This window comes from Sciurus carolinensis, chromosome 4, assembly GCF_902686445.1.
Source record: "Sciurus carolinensis chromosome 4, mSciCar1.2, whole genome shotgun sequence".
NCBI lineage: Eukaryota > Metazoa > Chordata > Mammalia > Rodentia > Sciuridae > Sciurus > Sciurus carolinensis.
This window is the reverse complement of record NC_062216.1, coordinates 163,689,792-163,711,685: the sequence shown is the minus strand read 5'-3', so window position 1 is coordinate 163,711,685 and position 21,894 is coordinate 163,689,792. Positions and strand designations below refer to the sequence as shown.

Genomic DNA, 21,894 nt, shown 5'->3' with positions numbered 1-21,894 from the left:
CAGAAGACTGATCTCAGCCGTCATCTCTTCCCTAGTGTGGGGAGCCAAATGCCCCCCGTGGGTTACCTCCTTCATTACCCGCTAGGAGTCGCCAGCTGCTGTTCACCATCTGTGCTGTCTCCTGCCATAGCACCTCTGAGGCCCACGTTCAAGTATGTCTCCCTGGCTCTGCTGCAGCCTCCCCGTTGAGATGCATAAGGGAAGAGTGCCCCAGGCCCCGTTCCTGCAGGGGAGCAAGAGCCCCGGGGTGCTGCTAATGCTGGCGCTGGCAAAGCAGTGCTGGCAGAGCGTAGGTGGCCCCTCCCAGGCCAGGGCTTGCCCTTAGCTTGGTCTGAATTTCTTTGGGGACAGTGATTATTTTTTGGTTACATGGGTTTATGAGAAAATACCTTCTGAAGACATTTTTCCTTCTGGGGCCAGAGAACAGAGAACTTCCTTTCTCAGGTCCAGCGGAGTCTAACAAGCACAGTCACCAATTCCAGGCCCTGAATGTCACCTGTGACAGGTTGCTCTGGTCTGATCACTTCAGTGCCTTCTCTCCTGGAAGCTTTCCCCACGTCCTCTCGGTCTGGGATGCAGACCCTGAGCTTGCTACCCTAGATGTCTTCTGCGTCTGCGCTGGAGTTCCATGGTTAGCTCTCAGTGAGCCTCTGCCCTTGACACCTGAGGATGGAGACTAAGTTACCTTTACATGCTCCAAACCCAGCACAGTCCTAGGCTCAGAGACCCCAAAAGCACGCCTGTCATGAATCCCTCCTGCAGGTTCTAAAGTAAAGGTCTTCTCTTGACTCCATAGCGTCAGGAATGGAACCTGGTTCACAGCTCTGACTACACCTCACCTGTGTCTTCAGGTGCAGATTGCAGAGGTTCAAGGTGTGCCAAGCAGCACGTCCTGGACTAAAGGAAGTGAGGGAAAGCTTTCAGGGTTTCCTTAGAAAGAGGCTTTGTGTCTGTTAGTCTAAGAAATTTGCGAAACTCCTTAAAGATTGTAGACAAAAGTTGTAAATCTCAGCTTTACATTAGCACCCTCTCTTTAGGGATCAGTAAATATCACTGAAGTCCTTGAAGTCCTTTGCATCCTTCCAGCCTCCAGTACAGGTGTTCTGGGGAAGGTCCTGCTGTTGGTAAGGACTGGGACCACACAGGTGGCGCACTCAGGGATGACGAGGGTTTAGTGGCAAGACAAAGGTGTGGGCAGAACAAAGGGAACCTGCCAGGGAGGTCATGCTTTCTGGAAGGAGTTGCTACATCCCCAGGGACCGAAGGTGGAGAAGCAGCAGGAGTAACAGAGCTGATAATGTCCGATAGGGCCCCTGATCTGACGTCTCAGACCCCACTGGGGCCTCTCACTCTTCAAACTCAACCAGAAATGGAGCCAAATGGAGCCTGGTTAATTTAGTCTATTGAAGGTGGGCTCCAAGGATAGAGGATAAGTTGGAGAAGGGCAGAGTAAGGAGAGGCAACTGAGAACACCTTCCCACCCTCCGTCCAGACTGTGGGAGGTAAAGATGAGTCTGATACCTGCCATCACAAGTCCAGAGAGGAAGGCTTAGCCCGAGGGCCCCCATCACAGAATCTGACATTCAGACCCCACCTTTCTAGTGGAGGTCCTGGTCCTCAGGATCATCCTTAATCCACCGTATCGTGAAATTTACAACCTAGACTTCATAGCTTCAAAACCCAAACGTGAACGCTCTGCCTTTGGGAACATTCTTCCCCCTACCCCTGACCCTCTCTCTTTGTTCAGTTTGGCACCTGCAAAATTTCAGGCCACCCCAAACCCTTGCAAGAGTCTATTTGATGATGCTATAATCTTCTCCTTTCCTAGGTAGCAGGGCCCTGCTGCTACAGCCCCAGATGATGAATTTATTCATAGTGGCAGGTGTATTGGATGAAACCAGAGAGATTGGAAAATTATGTAAAATGTTTGAGAATGTGCACGCTTGCACTTACATTTAATGGACCCATTTGAAAAAGTCCCTGAACCCTGAAGCCAAGACAAAGTTTGATATCTCGGAGGCAACATGTTTAAATATTTGTGATTCAGAAGAGCCTGATTCTGCATGTTTTTCCTAGTCCTCGACCCCTCCCAGATCTGTCTCTGGGGTGAAGGCTTCTTCCTATTCATTTCCTTCATGATTTAAATGGGAGCAGTTGTACCTGCATTACAATCCTTCATCCTAAGTCTTTTGGAGATATTATCCTGAGATACATAAGGGCGCCTTCCTTGTTAGGTGGGGAAATTCAGATGTGCATAATTAGAGTGAGCAAAGGTAGCAGTAGAATCCAGAAGGATCTGAACTTCTCCCCACCCCTGTTTTCCTTCCCCTTTCTTCTTAAAAAAGGAGTGCTCTTGACCTTCCGGGCAGTACAGTTCTTTGTTGGGGGGCATCTTTATGCACCGAAGACTGTTTAGCGACATCTGAAGTCTCTACCCACTAGGTGCCAGTAGCCCCCCCAACCACACATGGCACATGTTGACATGCTAGAAGGTCTCAAGGCATTTATGAATGTCAAGCAGTAGGAGCAGGAGGAGGCAGACTCCTGCTGAGGGGCACTGCCTTCCTGTCCCCTGTGTGAGCATCAGAGACACCGAAATGGTGGGTTCTGGTAGCACAAAGGGCACAGGGTATATTTAAAAATCTTTTGAGTATTTCTGATGTACCAGCAGGGTTAAGGATTTCTGTTCCAGAGTTCAAGTCCCAACTCTCTCACCATGTCTCCTGGTATGTGACCCTGACATGATCGTACTGTACCAGACTCACAAAATTGTGTGCTATAACCAATTCCTAGTACCTTTTTCTCTTCTTTTCTCTCTTTCTTTCCTTCTTTCTTTCATTCTTGTTTTGTGGTCCTGGGGATCAAACTCAGGAGCATTCTACTTTGGAGCTACATCCCCATTCCTTTTTAATGTATTTTGAGACAAGGTCTCACTATGTTGCTGAGGCTGGCCTGAAACTTGTGATCCTCCTGCCTTAGCCTCCCAAATCTCTGGATTACAGGTGTGCACCTTTGCACCTGAGTACATATCAGATTTATTATGCTGACTTCCGTCTTCATCTTTCTCCTTAGTACTCAGAGAGCAGAGGGGGGGGATGTAGCACCCACCTGGGAATGGGGTTTGCATTGGGTTAGGGGACAGTGGGTGGGGCTGAGGGCAGGAGGGGTGGTTCAGATGAGCAGCAGTAGGGTCCAGGCCCGGAGGAAAAGGCAGGGCCAGGTAGACAGAGCCACATGGGACTGTCCACGGAGGACAAAGGGCAGGCGTGGTGGATGGCTTCTGTGAGCGCCCTACAGGTGTGGCAAGGTCATGACAACAGGACTTCTGAGCAAGCGAGGTTCTGGATGAAGCTGAAGTTCAACTTCTAGTCCAGGTGGGATGAAGGTCATTGCAATCAAAAGGTTATGGAAGTGGACTCAAGGCTGTTAGGTGACTCATCTCTGTCAGATGCATTTCCTGTGGTGGCGTCAGCAGGTGGGCTGGTAAGAAATCTGGCAACCGGGGGCCATTCTCACAAAATCCTATCAGGGAGTGACCGGGATGTCAGGACCACGTTTCGAAGTAGCTGACCAGGAAAGGGGGGAGTCCAGAAGCCAAGCCATAGGAGCAAGAGCTGCGAGCCCTTCTGAAGAGAAGCGCCATCTATTTTAAGTGCCCTCTGACTTTAAGTTTTGGCTCTGGGCAGGAATGTCCTTCTGCAGTCCTGCCAGGAGGGGGCGAGACTGGAGTGGCAGTTTGGACAGACTCCCACGGGGAAGGCTGCTTCCCAGGCAGGCCAGGATCTAGGCACACGCTGTCTGCTCTTCGTGAGGCCAGATGACGTCCCCCGCGACTTGCCCTAGAGCAGAACCTCGTGAAGCCATGCCACACGTCGAAAAGGGTGATTGTCAGGAGCAGGAGGTGAACAGGAACGTTGCTGGCAGCAGGGGTAGTTGTCCTGAAGTCCCCAGTCTGGCCAGGAGGCTGTGAGCCTCTGAAGAGACTTTGCCACAATAATCCAATCATGACACACCCGGTGACCCAGGTCCCCCCCGCCCCCGGGCAGCACTGCTGCAGAGGACGTTTTGGGTATGATTGGAGCTCAATGTGCTGAGCACGGCGTCCTGCTCTTGGACTGTCCCCTCACTCCAAGCACTCACCCTGCAAGCCACGGGTCATCCCCTCCGTCAGCTGATGGCAGCTTCCCTGGGTTCAAGGACAGGGTAGGCGGCTCGTCTGAAGCCCGTGCTCCTGTCTGCTCAGGTGAGGTGAGCTTAGGTCTCCCTTCAGTTCTGCCAGTCTTGAGGGGACCTGGAGATGTACCTTGGCCCCTCTTCTGTCACTAGCTCACTGACCTCACCTAAGACCTCTCTTCAGAGATTCACAGACTCGGGGAGCCATGGCCTGTCCTCTGGACCCCTGATGGTCCACCCATCCTGTCAGGGTGCATTGCTTTCTCCTCTGTTCCACCGTCATCATTGTCTTTGTGCTGAGGGGCAGGGGACGTGGTGTTTGCCTATTTGAACCAATCACCATTTCTCTCGTCCCCAAAATGTAATTGAAAAGAGTCTTAATGGCTTCCAAATGATGATGGCTCCATAAACCGATTAAAAAGGCTTTAATAAAACTGTCTTGTGTTCCTCTGGCAGCAGCAGATGGTGCCCTTTGTTTGCTAATGATCCCAACTTTGAAGAAGGCGCTTTCGCTTCCTTGTGGCCTGCGTCCGGGAAGGCCGTCTTCCGCCTGCCTGTCTGAGTGCTCATCCTGTGGTTTTCTCCTCCCAGACCATCCACGTTGCCATCGTCTGCGCCGGGTACAATGCCAGCCGGGACGTGGTCACCTTGGTCAAGTCCGTCCTCTTTCACAGGTAGGAGCATCCTTTACATCCTGCGGGCTGGTGCATGTCCCTGGCTACCTGGGGGGAGGATCAGATAAGAGTAGAATGGTCACCCCTCGTTCATGCTGCCAGGAACATACATTTTTTTCTCCCCAATCCTGGGAAGGTTATTGTGGTAGTAATGTTTCCGAGCAGCAGTTAGATGTTGCCTCGCCGTGGTTAGAATCGTAACTCTAAGGTGTAGAGGGACCTCCTAAGACACCCCAGATTAGCGCTTCAGTTGTACCAAAGCGGTAGGCAGCTCCTCCTGCCTGCCGTTCACCAGATCTCTTTTTATACGTCCGTGCTATATGGTCGGCCGCATTGTGTCTTCCCAAATTCATACTTCAAAGCCCTAACCCCTGGCACCTCAGAATTCAACTGTTTGGAGATAAGAAGTTAAAAAGAGGTAAATAAGTTAAATAGATCTATTTAGGTGGGGTCTAATCCAATATGACTTAGGTCTCTTAGGGAAAAGGAGATCAGGACAGAGACCCTTAGAGAGGGAAGACCACGCCCTCTGCACACCAGGGAGGGTGGCCTTAAGATAGCTCTGATCTCCAGCCTGCAGAACTGCGGAAAAATAAACTTCTGTCATTCCAGCCATCTGTGGTGTTTTCTGAAGGCAGCCCTCCTAAACTAAAGCACATTACTTTCTCTGTCCCACCTCTGGGCATTTCTGACTGTTGAGAAGTCCTGCTTTATATTAAACTGAAATCCACACGTGCCCACGGCTGATAGCCTTTGGCCCTGGTGGATCCAGTTATGGAACCAGTTTGAGAATTGGTTTCTCTTCCACCTGTAAGCAGGGGTGCCTCTCCAGAGTCTTCTGTAAGTTAAACGTTCGCCATTTGCTGCTACTTTCTCACAGGACATTTCTTCTGCCCTCTCACTATTTTGGTTGACATCTAGACATGGTCCCATCCAGAATCATGTCTGCGTTTCCGGCTGGTGCCCTCAGCTCTGCGTTAACCTCTTACCAAGAGTTCAGACGAAGCTCATCCACAGCTGTAGCCCGTAGTATAGAGGTGAATCAAATGACCAGGTCAGGGACCAGAAGGCTCTCAACAGAAGCAAATCTTGAGAAGCTCTCAGAGTTCAGGGTAAAGCTTTACACCTGAATCCTAACATCAGTGGCACAACCAGAGACGGGAGAAATGGTGGGCCTAGACACACCAACCCCAGAAGACCCTGGGTTCACCTTGGGTTCCTTCTCCCTCGGTGCCCCCACGGCAGGCTGTCTCCCATCATGCACTGAAGTTCTCTAGATGTCCTTCAGGTCCACCACTTCCTCTCCTTCCCACGGGGCCGTCACAGTCCAGGTCTGCCTGTTTTCTAACTCAGAGATGTCTTCCTGCCACTCAGGTTTCTGCCCTTCATGTCCATCTCTTCTGACACCAGAATGCTATTTCAGACAGGCAATGTGATCTCTTAAAATCTTCCAGTGGCTTCTCCTTGTCAAGAGGAAAGAACTGAACCTCTTTGCCGTGACACTGTGACAGTGGGGCCTGATGCTATTCTTCCTATCACTGTCTCTCCTCTCCTTGCTTTGACTTCATGCCCCACAACTCTGACCTGCCCGAAGCTCCCTGTCCTCTCCCAGGGCCCCACTGGCTGTCTCTCTTCCCGGTACTCCGTCTGTCCACTGTCTCCTTCTACTTCTCCCACCACACCCACAGTGGACTCTCCTCACTGTTCCCTTTGCATTGCTGTGACACAATACCTGAGATACACAACTTAGAGAAAGAAAGACTTATTTTGGCTCACAGTTTCAGCTGGTGTTTGACTGGCTCCATTTTTGAGGGACTTGGTGAGGAAGAACATCATGGTGGGAGGGCATGGTGAAGCAAAACAGCTCATGGCACCTGGGACAGGGAGAGAAAGAGACAGAGGAGATGGAGTGAGAGAGAGGCAGGGGCAGGGGTAAGACATGGCCATCTTCCTCCAGATAGACCCCACCTCCCAAAGTTTCTCCCACCCTCCACGAATGGCATCAAATTACTAATGCCTCAGTGGATGAATCCCCGGATGAGATCAGAGCCCCCCCCCCCGATCCAGTCACTTCCTCAAACCCCACCTCTGTACAGTGCTGCATTGGTGATGGAACCTTCAATACATGAGGCATTGGGTGACATTCCAGATCCAAGCCATCATAACCTCTTACTGTGTAAGAGGGGTCACTTGAACAGAAAGCCCACCCATGCCCCTCAGCCAGGGTGCTGGCTCCTCTTCTACCAATTGGCAGTACCCTGGGCATCTTTCTGTCATATTTCTTACGTTGTTCTCTGTGAATCCATCCATGGTACATGGCAGAATGTAGGGCTCACCATGCCTTATTTTTCGGTATCCCTGTGTCTTAGCAAACATCTGTCTTGTACTTTACACTCACTGAATGTTCGCCGGTTTCCCACGTGAATCTGGGGGCATCCAGTAGTAAAGAACCTCAAGATACCTTCATTCACTCAGCTAGCTGCCATGCCCCGCCCCGACTGAGTTCAGTTTCGGACTCTATCCAGAATTGCCACTGCACGGCTGAGTGACTTTCAGCGGGTCACTTAAACTCTTGAGTCCCTCTATCAGTTTTTGCAAATCAGTTCACTCCAGCTTACTGGGTTTACAACATTTACCTCTCACTGTGCTCACCTGTGTGTTTCTTTTGCACCCCACCCCACAGCTGGCTGTGTTTAGCTGGCAGGTTAGCCACACATCAACTTTGCTGTCCTGTTGGACTGGGGACCTGGTGGAAGAAGGAAGCAAGAAACTTTCATAATTGTGTCAGCGAGAGACAGGGTCTCCCACCTCTCCCCCTCCTCCATCCACTGGGAACTGTGATTTCAGTGGTACGCTGGAGGAGGGAAGAGGACTGTCAGGGAAGGAATGGCCAAATGGGGCTCAACCCTTGGCTTCTGGTTTTAGGAGGGATGTGCTTTCTGCAGGGCCCAGGCTGCTGGGCCATTTGAGAGCCTCCTGGGCTTCTGCATCCTTCGTCCACTGCTTGACACCAGCTGCCGTGTCAGCTAAGCCATGAGTAAGATGAGATGAGTGATGCTCTGCTTGTGTTTATTGCCTGTCTCCCTCACAGAACGAAAAAACCCACTGTTCTGAAAAAGGTATTGGTGTGATTATAGCTATTCAATTATGCTATTTGTCAATTATGAAAAATTTTAAAGTTATGAAAACTTCCAAGGTTGTTGTCGAGTATAAATTTTATTCCTGCTGCTTTTGCTACAAATCACATCATCCAGTAGTTGTTGAAATTGTGAAAATCCTGTTGAGCATAAACTTTCACTCCTACAGGCACTGTGCAGCACAAAGATGTTAAATTTAAAAATAGCAGTGGTACTGTCAGCAGCTGCCGGCAGCAGTGACTTCCAGGCCGGCACGGGGTTTGGAGAAGAAAGCCAGTTCATGTACGTAATGAAAATTCTGCCACTTTGTGAATGACTGCTTGATCTTCTTGGACCCAATGACCACTGAAATCCCACCAGTAAGAAGTCCTCTGTGTCCTGACATGCTGGTGATAATGAGTTGGGATATCAAGACAAAAGGACTTGGCAAAGACTTTCAGCTCAGAAAGTCCGGCTTCATTGCCTCCCAAGCACGAATGGAGATTAACGAAGACATGATTATGAAGTATGTTGACAAATGAAGTACCTTCCTAATGTTAGTGATATAATAATAGTGGCACATGGTGCTTCTTTGGGCTTTCACTGTTAATTACAGCAATTAGATTTATTTTCCAGACAAGATTTTCAGCAAATTTTCACTTAAGGCTAGCTTTGTTACATCAAGTCAGTTTTCCTTCTGCAGTATGCTTGGTGACAGTGAGCACCCTGTATTTTAAAAGGTAGTAAGACAGTTATGTGAGCACTCTTGTACGCTGATGCTAGCAATGAAAATTGCTGTAATCTTGTAGAAAGAAATTTCCCTGTGTGTGTGAAAGACCTTGACCTTATGAACGCTGTCCTAAAAGGATGACCCAAGCTATCAAAAAAACTTTTTCTATAATTTAATGATATACAATGGGGGTGGGAAGGTGAGAGAAGAAGGGAGGAACTTCAGATTATGTAGAGGGAAATGAGAGGGAGGAGCGGGCAGGGGTATGAAAGATGGTGGACTGAGACAGACATCACCACCCTTTGTACACGTATGATTACACGAACGGTGTGAATCTGCATCATGCACACCACAGAAACGAAAAGCTGTACCCCATTTGTGGACAATGAATCAAAATGCAGTCTGTAAAAATAAAAAAAAATAGTATAAAAAATGGATTATACTTGAAAACAATAAGAGCAATTGAGTATCCCTTTATAATAAACCATGTACTCACTCAGCTTTAAAAATATGTCATCACACAGAGCACTGTTTATGATATAAAATGAACAAAAGTAAAATTCAAAATGGAAGGCATAACATGTATTCCAGTGTGCAGATGTGTACGTACACATGTACAGGGTCAAAAGACAGGGATGAAAAAATAACAGAAAATATATGAAACTGGCACTTTTTAAAATTGTGTTTGGGTGATAGAAATAAAACTGACCTTGTTTATACTTTCTGATATATATATATATCAGAAAAAAGATATCTTATATGTAAGATATATATGAGATATATATATATAAGATATATATGAGATATATATATATATATATAAGATATATATATATATATATATATTTTTTTTTTTTTTTTTTTGGTGCTGGGGATTGAAACCAGGGCCTTGTGCTTATGAAGCAAGCACTCTACCCACTGAGCTATATCCCCAGCCCTGTTGCATGTATTTTTGATCCTGTTATTATATAATCTCTATGTTGATGAAAAAAGGTAGCTGAGAAAAATATATACCAAGTGTATGTGATGAAGTTTTATTAGTAGTAGAAAATGGCACAATACACGTCCATGTCACCTCCATGGAAGGATATTCAGTGCAAAGTTTGGAGAATGTCTGTAACACCAATCTCAATTGTAAATCAACCGGGAAATATTGCTGCTCTTCAAGGAAACCCTGCACTTAGCAGGCAGAGAAAAGAAATATTTATTTAGTAACTAAGCATTTACCTCCTGGGCAGGAGGGTGGATAGCTTGTAAAATTTTAATGTTTGTTTGCCAGGATGATCTACTGGCTCTCTCACTCTGCATTCCTGTTGGCAGGAAGAAAATGGTTATTTCCCTTACTTTGCATTTCAAGCAGTTTTTGTTCTTACTGGTTTAAAAAACTTTTGATGCCCCCGAAGAGCATGAAGGGTAAAAGCTTGTTTGTGACCAGTGAGTGCCTCTGCTTGTATCATTGCTTATGCCAGCTTACACTCCGGCAGAGGGTCTTCTAGGTGCCCAGGGAGGCATAAGACGGGACTGAGAACAGGAAGCCCACGGAGGTGCTGGTTCCACTGTCTCCCGGCAGGCGCTGGGGACCCAGGCAAGTCACTGTGCCTTGGCTCATTCACCACCTGCCAGAGAGCTTTGAATGTGGAAAGGCACTTGTGAGAATCATATACCAATACTGATGTGGCGCTCCCTCTGCGTCAGGTTCTAAGTGCTGAATGCCCTTCTGCTTCCCTGAAGGGCACTTTCATTGTCTCAGGTCCAAGACATGAGGTCATGTCACTCAGGTCACTCAGAGAGGGCGGACCAAGCCAGATTTGAGCCGCCTCAGTCTGACTCCAGAGTCAGAGCTCTTCACCAGAGCAAAGGTATCACTTTCGTCCCCTTATTTATGGCTTTAGTTTTAATCTTCAGTGTGGGTGGTACTACAGACATCGCACTCCTTACTGTGATCTTGGTAATTATTTTTCTCCTTGTTAGACATGTGCTTTTGAGGCGCTGATTGTAGAATGCATAATGCTTTTAAAGGTTGGGTGTCTGGTTTCTGGTCAGACGGAAGAAGATAGCATGGGTAAGGGGCACCTTTGGACACTAGGAGATCTGTGCTCGTTGTCCGTGCTGCGAATGAGTGTCCCAAAAGGACTCACCGTCACAGATGAGCTGCCAAGGACAGTGCATTTGAACTTCATCTCGGCCCCATAGGATGGATGCTACTAGCCCCACAGAGGGGCGGGGCTAGCAAGGCCCAGAAGTGTTAAGGTGCTCACGCCAGCTCATAGGTGCAGATCCAAGGATGCCCCCGGCTCTGCTGAGCCCCACCTCCAGGCTGTTGCTGCATGATGAAGCCTTTTGGTTTTTCTAGAAAACTGCTCTGCTCTTCTCCCGTGGAGAGCATTACTGACTTGTCTTTGACTCTTCCCATATGATCGAGGCCACTTGACCTCCCTCAGACCAAGGACTCAAGCTGAAAAACCCTCATCCCAGCTGCTGTGATTTTCTGAAATGAATTCTATTAAATCTCTTAAGTGTCACAGATTCACTGAGCAGTGGCGGTGCCTGCCGTCAGAGGCTCTCTCTTCTACAGTTGCCATCACATCAGAAACTTAATAATTAAAGATGATTCAGCCCCTCCCACCTTGTGTATTTTAATATCAGCAGACCCCAGATTGCCTTGCGGGGGCTCTGGCGCCTTCCCCAGAACATAAGGAAGGAAAGCAGGAGAACAACATTGCCTTTGCTTCTTCCTCACCCCATGTCTGCTGCATCCTGATCGGAACAGGGAGCCGTCAAGGAATCGAGGCGGCAGGAGCGCTGCTCACGAGGAGAGAAGTCTTCAGGCCCCGCTGAAGACACAGCTCGCTCCCTTCCCTTTGTACTCGCGTGGACTGTTGGCAGAACAGGATTGATGTCTGCAGCCGCCTCTAGGATGCTGTAAACCGGGCCAGCAAGGCAGGACCTGTCTCCAAGGACAACTCTGGTCAAGGACCTAAAGCAGCGCTCCCCAAATGCATTTATAATCAGTGACTGGAGTAAACGGCTATTTTAGATGTTCCACGGGTAGAAAACTAAATAGCTTTGAATCATTTATTGAGAAAATTATTCCTTTTGAATGAGTTTTTATTAACTTCAGTTGATAAAATTCACTTGGGTGTAAATATGTCCTTAATATTTGCGTAACTGGTGCTAATCTTTCTTTGAACAAAAGGGAGCTGATGTTGGAACGTGCCTGGCTCTGCCATGACCACTATTTCTTACCCTCCTGAATTATGGACTAAATATGAAATACGACTCAGAAAGCACACAAATGGGGAATGTAGTAATCTCCTTGGTTGCTCTCAGTCAGAACTCATGCGCTGCTCTTTTAACTGTGAATAATCTTTCTTGTCCCCATGGCCTGGACCCCTGCAGGTCCTCCCACCTGGGAAGACCATTTATTACACTGTACAGGCCCCTGAGCACAGAAGTCCAGCAACATCTGAACAGATCAGGTCTGCTTCCCCTCCCAACTATGTATTTGTACACCAAAAAACTTGCTTTTTTTTTTTTTTGGTTACTGGAGATTGAACTCAGTTGCACTTAGCCACTAAGCCACATCCCCAGACCTTTTTATTTAATTTTATCTTTTAAATTTTAAGACAGGGTCTTGCTAAGTTGCTTTTTGAACTTGCAATTTTCCTGCCTCAGCCTCCTGAGTTGCTGTGATTATAGGTGTGCATCTCTATGCCCAGCCAAACCTTGCTCTTTAAATGTATAAGATCAAGCAGCATTTAGAAAATTCACTAACTTTTGCAATCCTTTCCACAAAGCACTGATTCTGTCTCTGTGGATTTGCCTGCTCTGGACATTCCATTTAAGTGTAATCATGTGAAAAAATAATAATCAAGTCTTTTTGACTTGATCTTTCAGTTGGCATAATGTTTTCAAGATTCATCCTTGATGTACCATGTAATTCTCTTTCTTTTTTATTGCCCAGTAATATCCCATTGTATGAATAGACATTATTGCCCCATGTATCCGTTCACCAACTGATGGACACTTTGGTATTTTCTTCTTCTTGTCTATTTTGAATAATCCTACTAAGAATGCTTGTGTACAGTTTTTGTGTGGACAAATATTTTCATGTCTTTTGTATATTACAAGGAGATGAATTGCCAAATAACTTAGCAATGGTAACTGTGTGCTTATATTCTTAATTTTTAGAAATTGCCCAACATTTTCCCCAGATAAACTACATTATTTTACATTTCCACCAATAGCAATGACAGGTTTCCACATCTCCACATTCTGGTCAACAGATGTTATTGTCCATCTTTTTAAAAATACTTTTTAGTTATAATGAACACAATACCTTTATTTTATTTGTTGATTTGTTATGTGGTGCTGAGGATCGAACCCAGTACCTCACATGTACTAGGTGAGTGCTCTATCACTGAGCCACAACCCTGGCTCCTGTCCATCTTTTTAATTTAAGCATCCTAGTGGCTATGGAATGATACCCCATTGTGGTTTTGATTTGCATTTCCCTCAGGGTTAATGATACTGAGAATCTTCTCATGTGCTTCTTAGCCATTTGTATATCTTCTTTGAAAAATGGCTTTTCAGTCCCTCCCTTCCATTTTTAATTATCCAGATACAGGCTTGCAGAATACTTGGTTCTTCTCTGGGTTTTATTTCTCACTCTCTCCATGATGTGCTATGGAACACAAGCGTTTCTTTTCTCTTTCACTTTGGCTTCACACTCTAATCTATCCCCTCTGCTCTGGAGGCTGGGTGTTTGAGATCTGGGTGCCCTGTGATCAGGTTCTGGTGAGAGCCCTCTTCCTGGCTTGCACAGGAAACATCTTCTTGACTTGTCTTGTTCATGGACCCAAAAGCAGGGAGAAGCTTTTTTAAGTGAAGTGAAGTCTAGTTTATCCATTTTTCCTTTCATTCTTTATGCTTTAGGTGTCAGATCTAACAGTCACCAACCCAATGTTCACAAAATAAAATGTTCCTACCTTTTCTTCTAAATGCCTCTGTACCTAATTTCCAGTTAATTCTGTATCACAGCTTTGACCTGCTGCCTGCTAGCCTCTGGACCTTGTCTGGCTCTTTTTGCTCTTAGATGATGAAGTTTGTAGTTTTCAGGATTCACACACTGCTCTTAAGTTGTTGTCTCTCTTTCGCCTTCTGTCCTCCTTGCTCCTGGCATTTAGTAGGTGTCCAGTATTTACAGTACGATCCATCCACTTAAGACTCTTTCCCGTCACCTGCGGGCTCCGTCCTTCCCACCTGTTCTTCTCCTTGGTCTGTTGTCTGCTGCAGACTACCTTCTGCATCCTCCGCCGTCGCCCTCCCAGAGGTCCTGTTTAATTGCCATGTAGTTCATGGAAACTTTCTGCATTCTCCATGACCGAGAAGTGGTCTCTCTTGGCTTCTGCTTCCTGCAGAGGGATGTATAGCTCAAGTTGTGGGTCACCCACCTGTAGGAGTGCCTTCACATCATTGTTCAAGTTATCCTCTGCAGATGTGGACATGTCTCCCCACACTCTGTGGCTCTGTGTAGCAGCCCAGCCAAATGGCACCTGTTGTCAGGATCTTGTAGTTACCACTGCCAGATGGTAAGCTCCTGAAAAGAGAGCTCCTAGCTCATGCCTCAGCTGCAGCCCAAATGTGCCTTGCTGTGGTTAATGCTTCATAGCTCTTTGCTGGACATTTCTTCACACACACCTGTTTTCTGTCTGTGGATAGGGGAACTAATTGGAAATACTTTATTGGAAATCCACCCATCAGCACTAGAAAAGATGGCGCAAAATTAGTAGTAGTCTAGCAAACGGAGACTGCTGACAGTCAGCATTTATTGGACTCTTACTGTGTACCAGGCACTTTACTGAGCACTTCTTTATGTCACTTTATCCTCACGGTCACCTACGGTCATGTTACTCACCGTTGTCATTTCTCTCCTGAAGAGGAGACAGTTGAGGTCTAGAGAGATGGAGCAACTTGCTAAGGATCGCACAGAAAGTGCTGAGCCAGAGTCCCGAGCCAGGCTTCCTGTATCCGAGTCCAGAGTCTGGGCTATCATATGGAGGGCGACATCTACTGGTTTTCATTCTTAGCACGGTGTTTATAGCGACGTGGGAGGGTCACTGTGGTTTTTTTTTCCTCCTGTTGAAGATGTTGATTGAGGACAAATCATTTGCCAGACTCTTTCCTGGGCACTGTGGATGGGGATGAAAAGATGGTTCCTGTCCTCAGGAACCTCAGGGTAGCGGCCAGAAGCCAGGTGATTGTGTACCCGCAGGCCATGTGCAGGTGATGGATTAGCTTTCCAAACACAGTGCAGAGTTAGCAGGAGAAAGATGTAGGGAGAGGTCTCCAGGAGAGTGCCAGGAGGAGAGGACTCGAGAGCTTTGAAGGGTGGGCGGGGCCTCCAAGGAGGTCTCCTCTGCAGAGGGAAGAGCACCAGCAGAGTTGCAGAGGTGCAGAAGGCGTGGCGTGGCGGAGCAGCTGTAAGGGGGTCAGCCCCTCGGGTGTGGCCACCTCGCGGCTCCATCACGCCTTCCCTCGAATGTGGGGAGAACTGCAAGCTGGCAGTCCCCTAGACCGTATGCACCCCTTCTTGTGGACGAGACACTGCTTGGCTGGTGCGGCCCTGGGAGGTGGTCGGACCAACACTGAGGGCTGAATGGATCTTCCCTCATCCCTGTGGCTCTGTCCAGCTGCTCTGACCTGGCCTTCAGGTAGCTCGCTGGCCCCTGAGCAGACACACGTTCTCTCAGGGCAACAGGGAAGCTTCTCGCAGGACTCTGAGGGAGGCCGTAGGGCAGCGTTCCCCTTCCTTTGGATGGTCTAATTGGAGAATTGGCAGGATTTGGGCAGTGGTTCCCCCGAGACAGTTTGCAGAGCCACTTGCCTCTTTAACTCATCTGCTCCTTGTCACCCTGAAGTAGTTTGCTCAGATATGGCAGTTTGTTCTTGGATAGTAGCCATTTCCAGGCCTAGATTCACCTGTCCAGCAGCAGCAACTGGCCTGGGCAACCCCGCCTTAAACTCCGTCCATCCCAGGCTCATCTTCTTCCTCCAGGGCGCCTTTCTTGTTGTATTCCCTGTTGGAAGTTGTCACCAACCCAAGAACTGCTCTGTTGCCTTTTGCTTCTCCTCTTCCCCACCCCCTTTCCCCCCCATTTGTAAGATCTTTTCTCCTAAAATTCCTCTACATTCCACTTCCTGTTGCTTTTCTTTAGACTTTGTGTCTTAGTCTGTTTTGTGCTACTATAACATAGTGCCAGAGAATAGGCAATTTATAACGGACAGAAGTTTATTGACTCACGATTCTGGAAGCTCAGAGGTCCCATATCAAGATCTCAGCATCTGCCCAAGTTCTCCTTGCTGTATCATCACATAGGAAAAGGCAGAAGGGCAAGAAAGAGCAAGGCTGGAATTCATCCTTTAATAAGGAACCCATTCCCACAATAATAGCACTAATCTATTCAAGAGGGGACACCCATGACCCAAAGACCTCCCTTCCATGAGCACAAGGCTCTAGTTGACTCTGTTATGAAATCCTATTTTCTTTTGGAGAAGAACAAGCAGAAAACACAACTTACCCTGTGCCTGGGGAGAGGTATCTGGCCAGAATGCCCATAGTTGACAGATGAGGCCCCTCTGTCAGTGTGTGTCCACACTAATGCTCATGTGTCCAGCTAGTAAACCTAAAGGTTGGCTAAATCCTTATATTCAATCTACCTAAGACTTCTAGAAATGCAAATGCTTTGGTGACAGTTATGTTGGTTGACTTGTATTGGGTGTCTCCAGTGATACCTTCTGAGGTGTGTGTTAGTCACCTCTCGGAAATACCAAGGTTCAGCGAAATGACCTCCTTCCTTCCGCTCCTGGGTCCTCACCAGGAAGCACCCTATGGTTATCAGGCTTACCTGCTTTCCCAGTTACTATTGGAAAGTAGCCCCACCTTAGGAGCTTAGGAGGGGTGTGCTTGCAGTTGGAATTCCAAGGCTTTAACTTTCCCTGGACTTCCCCTGTCCCCTGCAGACGGAACCCTCTGCACTTCCACCTCATTGCCGACTCCATCGCGGAGCAGATCCTGGCCACGCTCTTCCAGACCTGGATGGTGCCCGCTGTGCGTGTGGACTTCTACAACGCAGATGAGCTCAAGGTATGGCAGGGAGGGAGGGCCGGCCTCCCTGGTCTGCTCCCACTGGGAGCTTTTCTCCTGTACCTTTTAATGGACTCGCACTGGCAGGAGTCTAGTGGATAATGTCCAGGATATGACGGTTTTATTATTGAAAGCGTTAAAGTAACCAGTCCATTAGCACAGAATCCACGGTGGTCTGCACTGTTCTGGCCACCGAGGCTTTCCCTAGATGCCGGAGGCCATTGTGTATTACGTATCTGAAAGGGTTCCATGGTAGACTGAGAGAGGATTTTGTGCCCCAGGAGGCAATTCAATCTGAAGGACCTGGGTTTGAATTTGTATATTGTCATTTACTGCTCTCAAGACACAAGGTAAGTCACGTGCCTCTGGCCCTGTTTTCTCATTGGTAGGAAGGTGGTTAAAATTCCAACTCACAGTGTAATTAAGAGGCTCAAAAGAGAGAATATATGTGCAGGAATTTTAAAGATGATGCCAAGTACATATTAAGGACTGCGTCAGGCCAGAGGGATTCAACCCAATGAGACCCTTTTGGCTACATCACCCCCTTGCTGAAAGTCCTTCCTTAGCGTCACCTTGCTTGCATTGAGACTGAGGTCACAGTGTGGTTAGAAGTCTTATCATTCTGGCTCTCACCTCTTCTTACAGCAGTGTCTTTTGCAATTTCTGCAGACTTTCCCCCATTACCAAGCTCCGGTTAATGGAGGAATCTTCTGGCTCTCTTTGCCTTCTCTTCCATGTTTGAGTCTTTGCTTATACTGTTCCTTCTGTTTGGTGTGCCCTTCCCACCTATCTTCTTACAACTCCTACCCACTGTTAGGACCCAGTTGCATTAGCACCTCCTCTGGGAACCTTCCCTGACATTTCCAGGGAAGAGGAAGAACTTTTCTATTCACGTTTATCTACTGCAACATTCTTAGTGGGCTACTGGAGAAGGAAGCATACCTTATTCTTTTCTGTATTTCTCGTGCAAACTAGGCGTCCTGTAAAGCTTGTGGATTTAGCAAATCGCTATTATTAGAGGAACATGGAACTTTGCAGAAACACGTTTGATGCTTTGTCTCCAATCACCTTGGGAAGGACTCAACACCTAGGCAAGAGGCTGATTCTGGTAAATTGCTTGTTCCAAACCTCATAAAGCCATTATCTTTTCATTTCAGAGCCATAACATTTTAAATAGATCACAGAGATGCCAGCCGGAGTTTCTGATTTTTCACATATTTCAGGCTCCGAGGTTGATCGAGATGTTCAGAATTTAGCATTTGGGGATTGTCGCGGTAATTTGTGTGCCATTCCAATCTATTCTGAGCTAAAATTGATTAACACTCTTAAAAGGGGAAAAACAAAATTTAGCAAATTGCTGCACTAATTAAGGTGAAAGCAAGCCACTCTGTCTCCCAGGGTCTTAGCACCAACACCATGGGGAGAAGCAGCGGGGGAGGAGGAGCGGCAGCTGTCTCGGATGGAGGCCTCTGCCTCCCGCTCCCGTTCACCTCCGTGTGCCGTGTCCCTTGTGAACCCGCACTCTCTGCTTATCAAGAAGATGCAAGGGATGGAAAAAGAGCCCAAGTTCAAATCCCACTTTTCCACTGAAGAAGCATCTAAGTGGTTCCGAGGGTTGGTTGTCCCGTCTGTTGAATGAGCAGGGACAGCATCAGTGACTAAGGAAGGGATGGCCCATGTGATGGTCCACCAGGGTGTACAGCCAGGCAGTTCTTAGAAATGCCAGCTCCTGAGTCGTGGTGGTGTGCACCTCTAGCAGTCCGAGCTGGTTGGAAGGCTGAGGCAGGAGGATCATTGGGTCCAGGAGTTTGAGGAAGCCTGGGCCACGTAACAAGATGATGCCTGCTTTAAAAAAAGAACAATCCTCTGATCCACTTGGAAGCCATGACTATATGCTACTTAAAATGCTTGTGCCAATGTGGCCTTTTATGAAATCCTTTAGTAGTTGGGAGGCCGAAGGTGTAAGGCACCAGGGACTGAGCTCTGCTCCTGGGAGCCCAGGGCTTCCCACAGGCCTTGGATGCTTCAACTGCCCTGCCCACATCTATCCAGGTAGACCAGTTGTCTACTGCTTTACATGGCAAATTCTTATCCAGCTGGGAATCAAAGCTCCCATAGCTTAAAAAAACAATGATCTTAACAATATAATGGGTTCTAAAGGATGGTCTCCAGAGTCTTGTTCTTTCCCCCAGCCTCTACCACTGACAACTCCAGAGAAGAGTCACCCCACTGTTGCCTTCCTGAATCCCATGAGACTGAGGTCAGAATCCAGTAGGATGCTGAGAATGAGAGGCTTTGAGAGAACTTGCTTTTTCCATGGTGCTAATGACCACAGTAGTAGTAATTTATAGGGAATCCAAATGAATACAGCCACAGCCATGACCTGCCCACTTCCCCTGCCCCGCCCCCTCATCTCATGGCATGTCACCTACACAGCTAATCATCCCACCTGGGAGCTCGTCTCTCCCTCACCCCGACTCCGGCCCTCATGCTCACTAGCCTGGTCCTGCTGTCCCTGCCATGGTCCTCCTCCCAGCTCGGGGGACTTCCCCAGCACATGGCTTGTCTCCACCCTTCTCTTCTGCTCACTGATTCTCTCCTAAATTGCTGCCCATTCACAAGAGTCAGTGTTCCAAAAAAACTAGCCCACCAGAGCCTACCCTTCCCTCCGTGAAACCTGCAGCGGCTTCCAGGCCCTCGCGAGGCGGAAACCACATTCGGCAGGCTGTTTCTCCTCGTGGTTCCGCGTTCCCCAGCCTCCTTTCTCTGCCCCACTGCTAATTCATCCAGGTCCTTTGGCTGAAGTGATGTTCACGGAGGAAAACTTGCTCTGCTTTCCTCATCTCTCAGGTTTCTTTGTTTTATGTTCTTGTAGGAGCACATCCATTTCTCCTGGAAACTCGTTACAGAGTGGATTTTTTCATGCCCTTGTGTGATGAGCTGATAAATGTCTCTCTCTCCTCTAGACCACAGGCTGCAGAATGACCAGGCTTCTGTCTGGTTTTTACCACCCCAGTATGCCTAATGCCTGGTGTGGTTACCGTGTGAGCAACACACAATAAATTCAAAGCTGAGCCCTTAAGAATCACGAAGGCACAGGTGCCTTTGTCACCACTACAGGTCTTCATTCTTAAGGCCTGCTGTGGCTTGGGTGGGCAGCTAGGTGTTTGCCTACCTGTGACCACACAGTGGCATAAATAAGGCAGCTCCATCTATCTGTACCAGCCCAAGTCCTGAGAGCAACCCTGCGACAGCTGAGTGAGTGCTTTTCCGTGACAGTTACAAGGAAGGACATACAGAGAAGCATCCTGTAGACGACATCAGAGAATGCAGAAGCACAGGAGAGAGACAGGCTGAGGCCGTGTTCTGCAGCTGTGTTAGATAAGCGTGTCAGATGGCACCTTGCGGGCACGGACGATGGCCTCCCTCGATACGGCTCCAAGAAATCACTTTGTGCAGCTGTTGAAGATGGCGTTTCTCAGAAATGCTCCTGTGGGCCTCTTATTATATCTGTTAGTGCTGGAGATTGAGTCATCGGGAATAGGAACTTTATGAAGGATTGGTGCATGATTAAAAATGAACCGTGAGAAATTCGCAGTGGACTGGTACGCGACTCCATAATGACCAATTAGTGTGTATTTGCAAATAGCCATCGCTCAGCCTGCCTATCTCTGTAGCCTGCAAAATGCTTATTGGTCTTCCTGATATTTACATGGCCCATTTATTTTCAGCCTCCAAGTCCCCATATCAACAGGTTGCCAGAACTGACAACGTTTCTGTGCTCTGATCTCTGCTCAAAGCATGCAGCTCTGACAGTCCACAGAGGAGGAAGAGGAGTAGGGCTTCTTTGGTGTAGAGCTTTGTAGATGGTGGCTTGCTGTCACCCCTGGCAATCCTGTGCAGTGGAGAGAGAAGTTTGGTTACCTGCATTTCACAGATAAGTCATAAACTGGAACACAGAGTTGAAGAGTATTTGCCTAACGTCAGGCAGCTAGGAAATGCCAAGGCTGATATTTGAGTTTTCCCTTTTAAGATGAAATGATAGGAGAGGTGGGATTATATAATCCAGTAGACAGGAAGGTGGTGCAGACCTGAAGGACAGGACAGAGCTAAGTGAACAGGGACTCAGGACTCCTCTTGTCACTGACCGCAGGCCACGTGGACTGGGTCTAACACCTGGTACCATTGGACAGTTCATTTCTGTGTTTTTCATGCTTCTCTCCTGGAACTCTTCAAACAGCTCTGTGGAGTAGGTGCCATTGTCCCCATCCTACAGATCCGGCAACCAAGGCTTAGGGAGGTTAAGTAACTCCAAAGCATGTAGCTGGTGTGCCAAAACCAGGATTAAAATCCAGAACTGACTCCACAGTCCCCTCCCTGTGGCTTGCATAAGCTGAAATACCAACTTTAATTCTCGCGAGACAAGTGTCCTCTAAGCCCTTGGTAGTGCTCCCTTTCTGGCTGTTCCTGAAGAACAAATGAATTAAGCGTAAACCCTGGATTTAAAAGCCTACTAAGAATGGAGCGTCCTGCTGGGGATCAAAGTGACCCATTCCAAGGATGCTGCTGTGGTTGGGGATGGCCCCGTCCCTGCCGTCCTAGGACCAGGTTCTAAACTGAGTGGCCATCATTCTAGAACAGTTGGCTTTAAATCAGCAAAACATTCCTTGCCAGTTTGCAGACAAGGCCCGGCAGGTCTCCTGGCTTTCATCTTGCCCCATTTGGCCCAGAAAGTCACCCTCATGCCCCCACTGGGGTGCGGATGATCCCGAGCTCATGAAGGGAAGCAGCTGGGCTAGTGACTGTTTCATGATTCACCTGTCTAGCGGGGAGTCCTAATTTATCTCCTTTTCTCTTAGACCTGATGCCTGCTCGTTACCAACATCAGAAAGATCATGAAGTAGGATTCAGGACTGTGGCTACAGAAAATATTGATGGTTGACTCTGAAAATTGGCTTCCTACTCCTCCTTAATTGCCTTTGTGGAGTGTGGAGGCTCTTCAGGAGGCTGTGATCCCTCAGCCCCCTGCGGTCTCCGGGGAGGTGCGCTTCCATT

At 47.9% G+C, this 21,894-nt stretch overlaps 1 protein-coding gene across 6 annotated transcripts in view; it reads left to right on the top strand.

Annotated features, from left to right (window-relative positions):
- Large1 (LARGE xylosyl- and glucuronyltransferase 1) overlaps nt 1–21,894 on the top strand; it is a 494,157-nt gene that overhangs the window by 241,853 nt on the left and 230,410 nt on the right. For all 6 annotated transcript variants that reach the window (XM_047549176.1, XM_047549171.1, XM_047549173.1 and 3 more), the window contains exons 4-5: nt 4,765–4,847; nt 16,716–16,839. In XM_047549176.1, the coding sequence (XP_047405132.1) occupies nt 4,765–4,847; nt 16,716–16,839 (207 nt within the window). The remainder of the gene's footprint in view (nt 1–4,764; nt 4,848–16,715; nt 16,840–21,894) is intronic.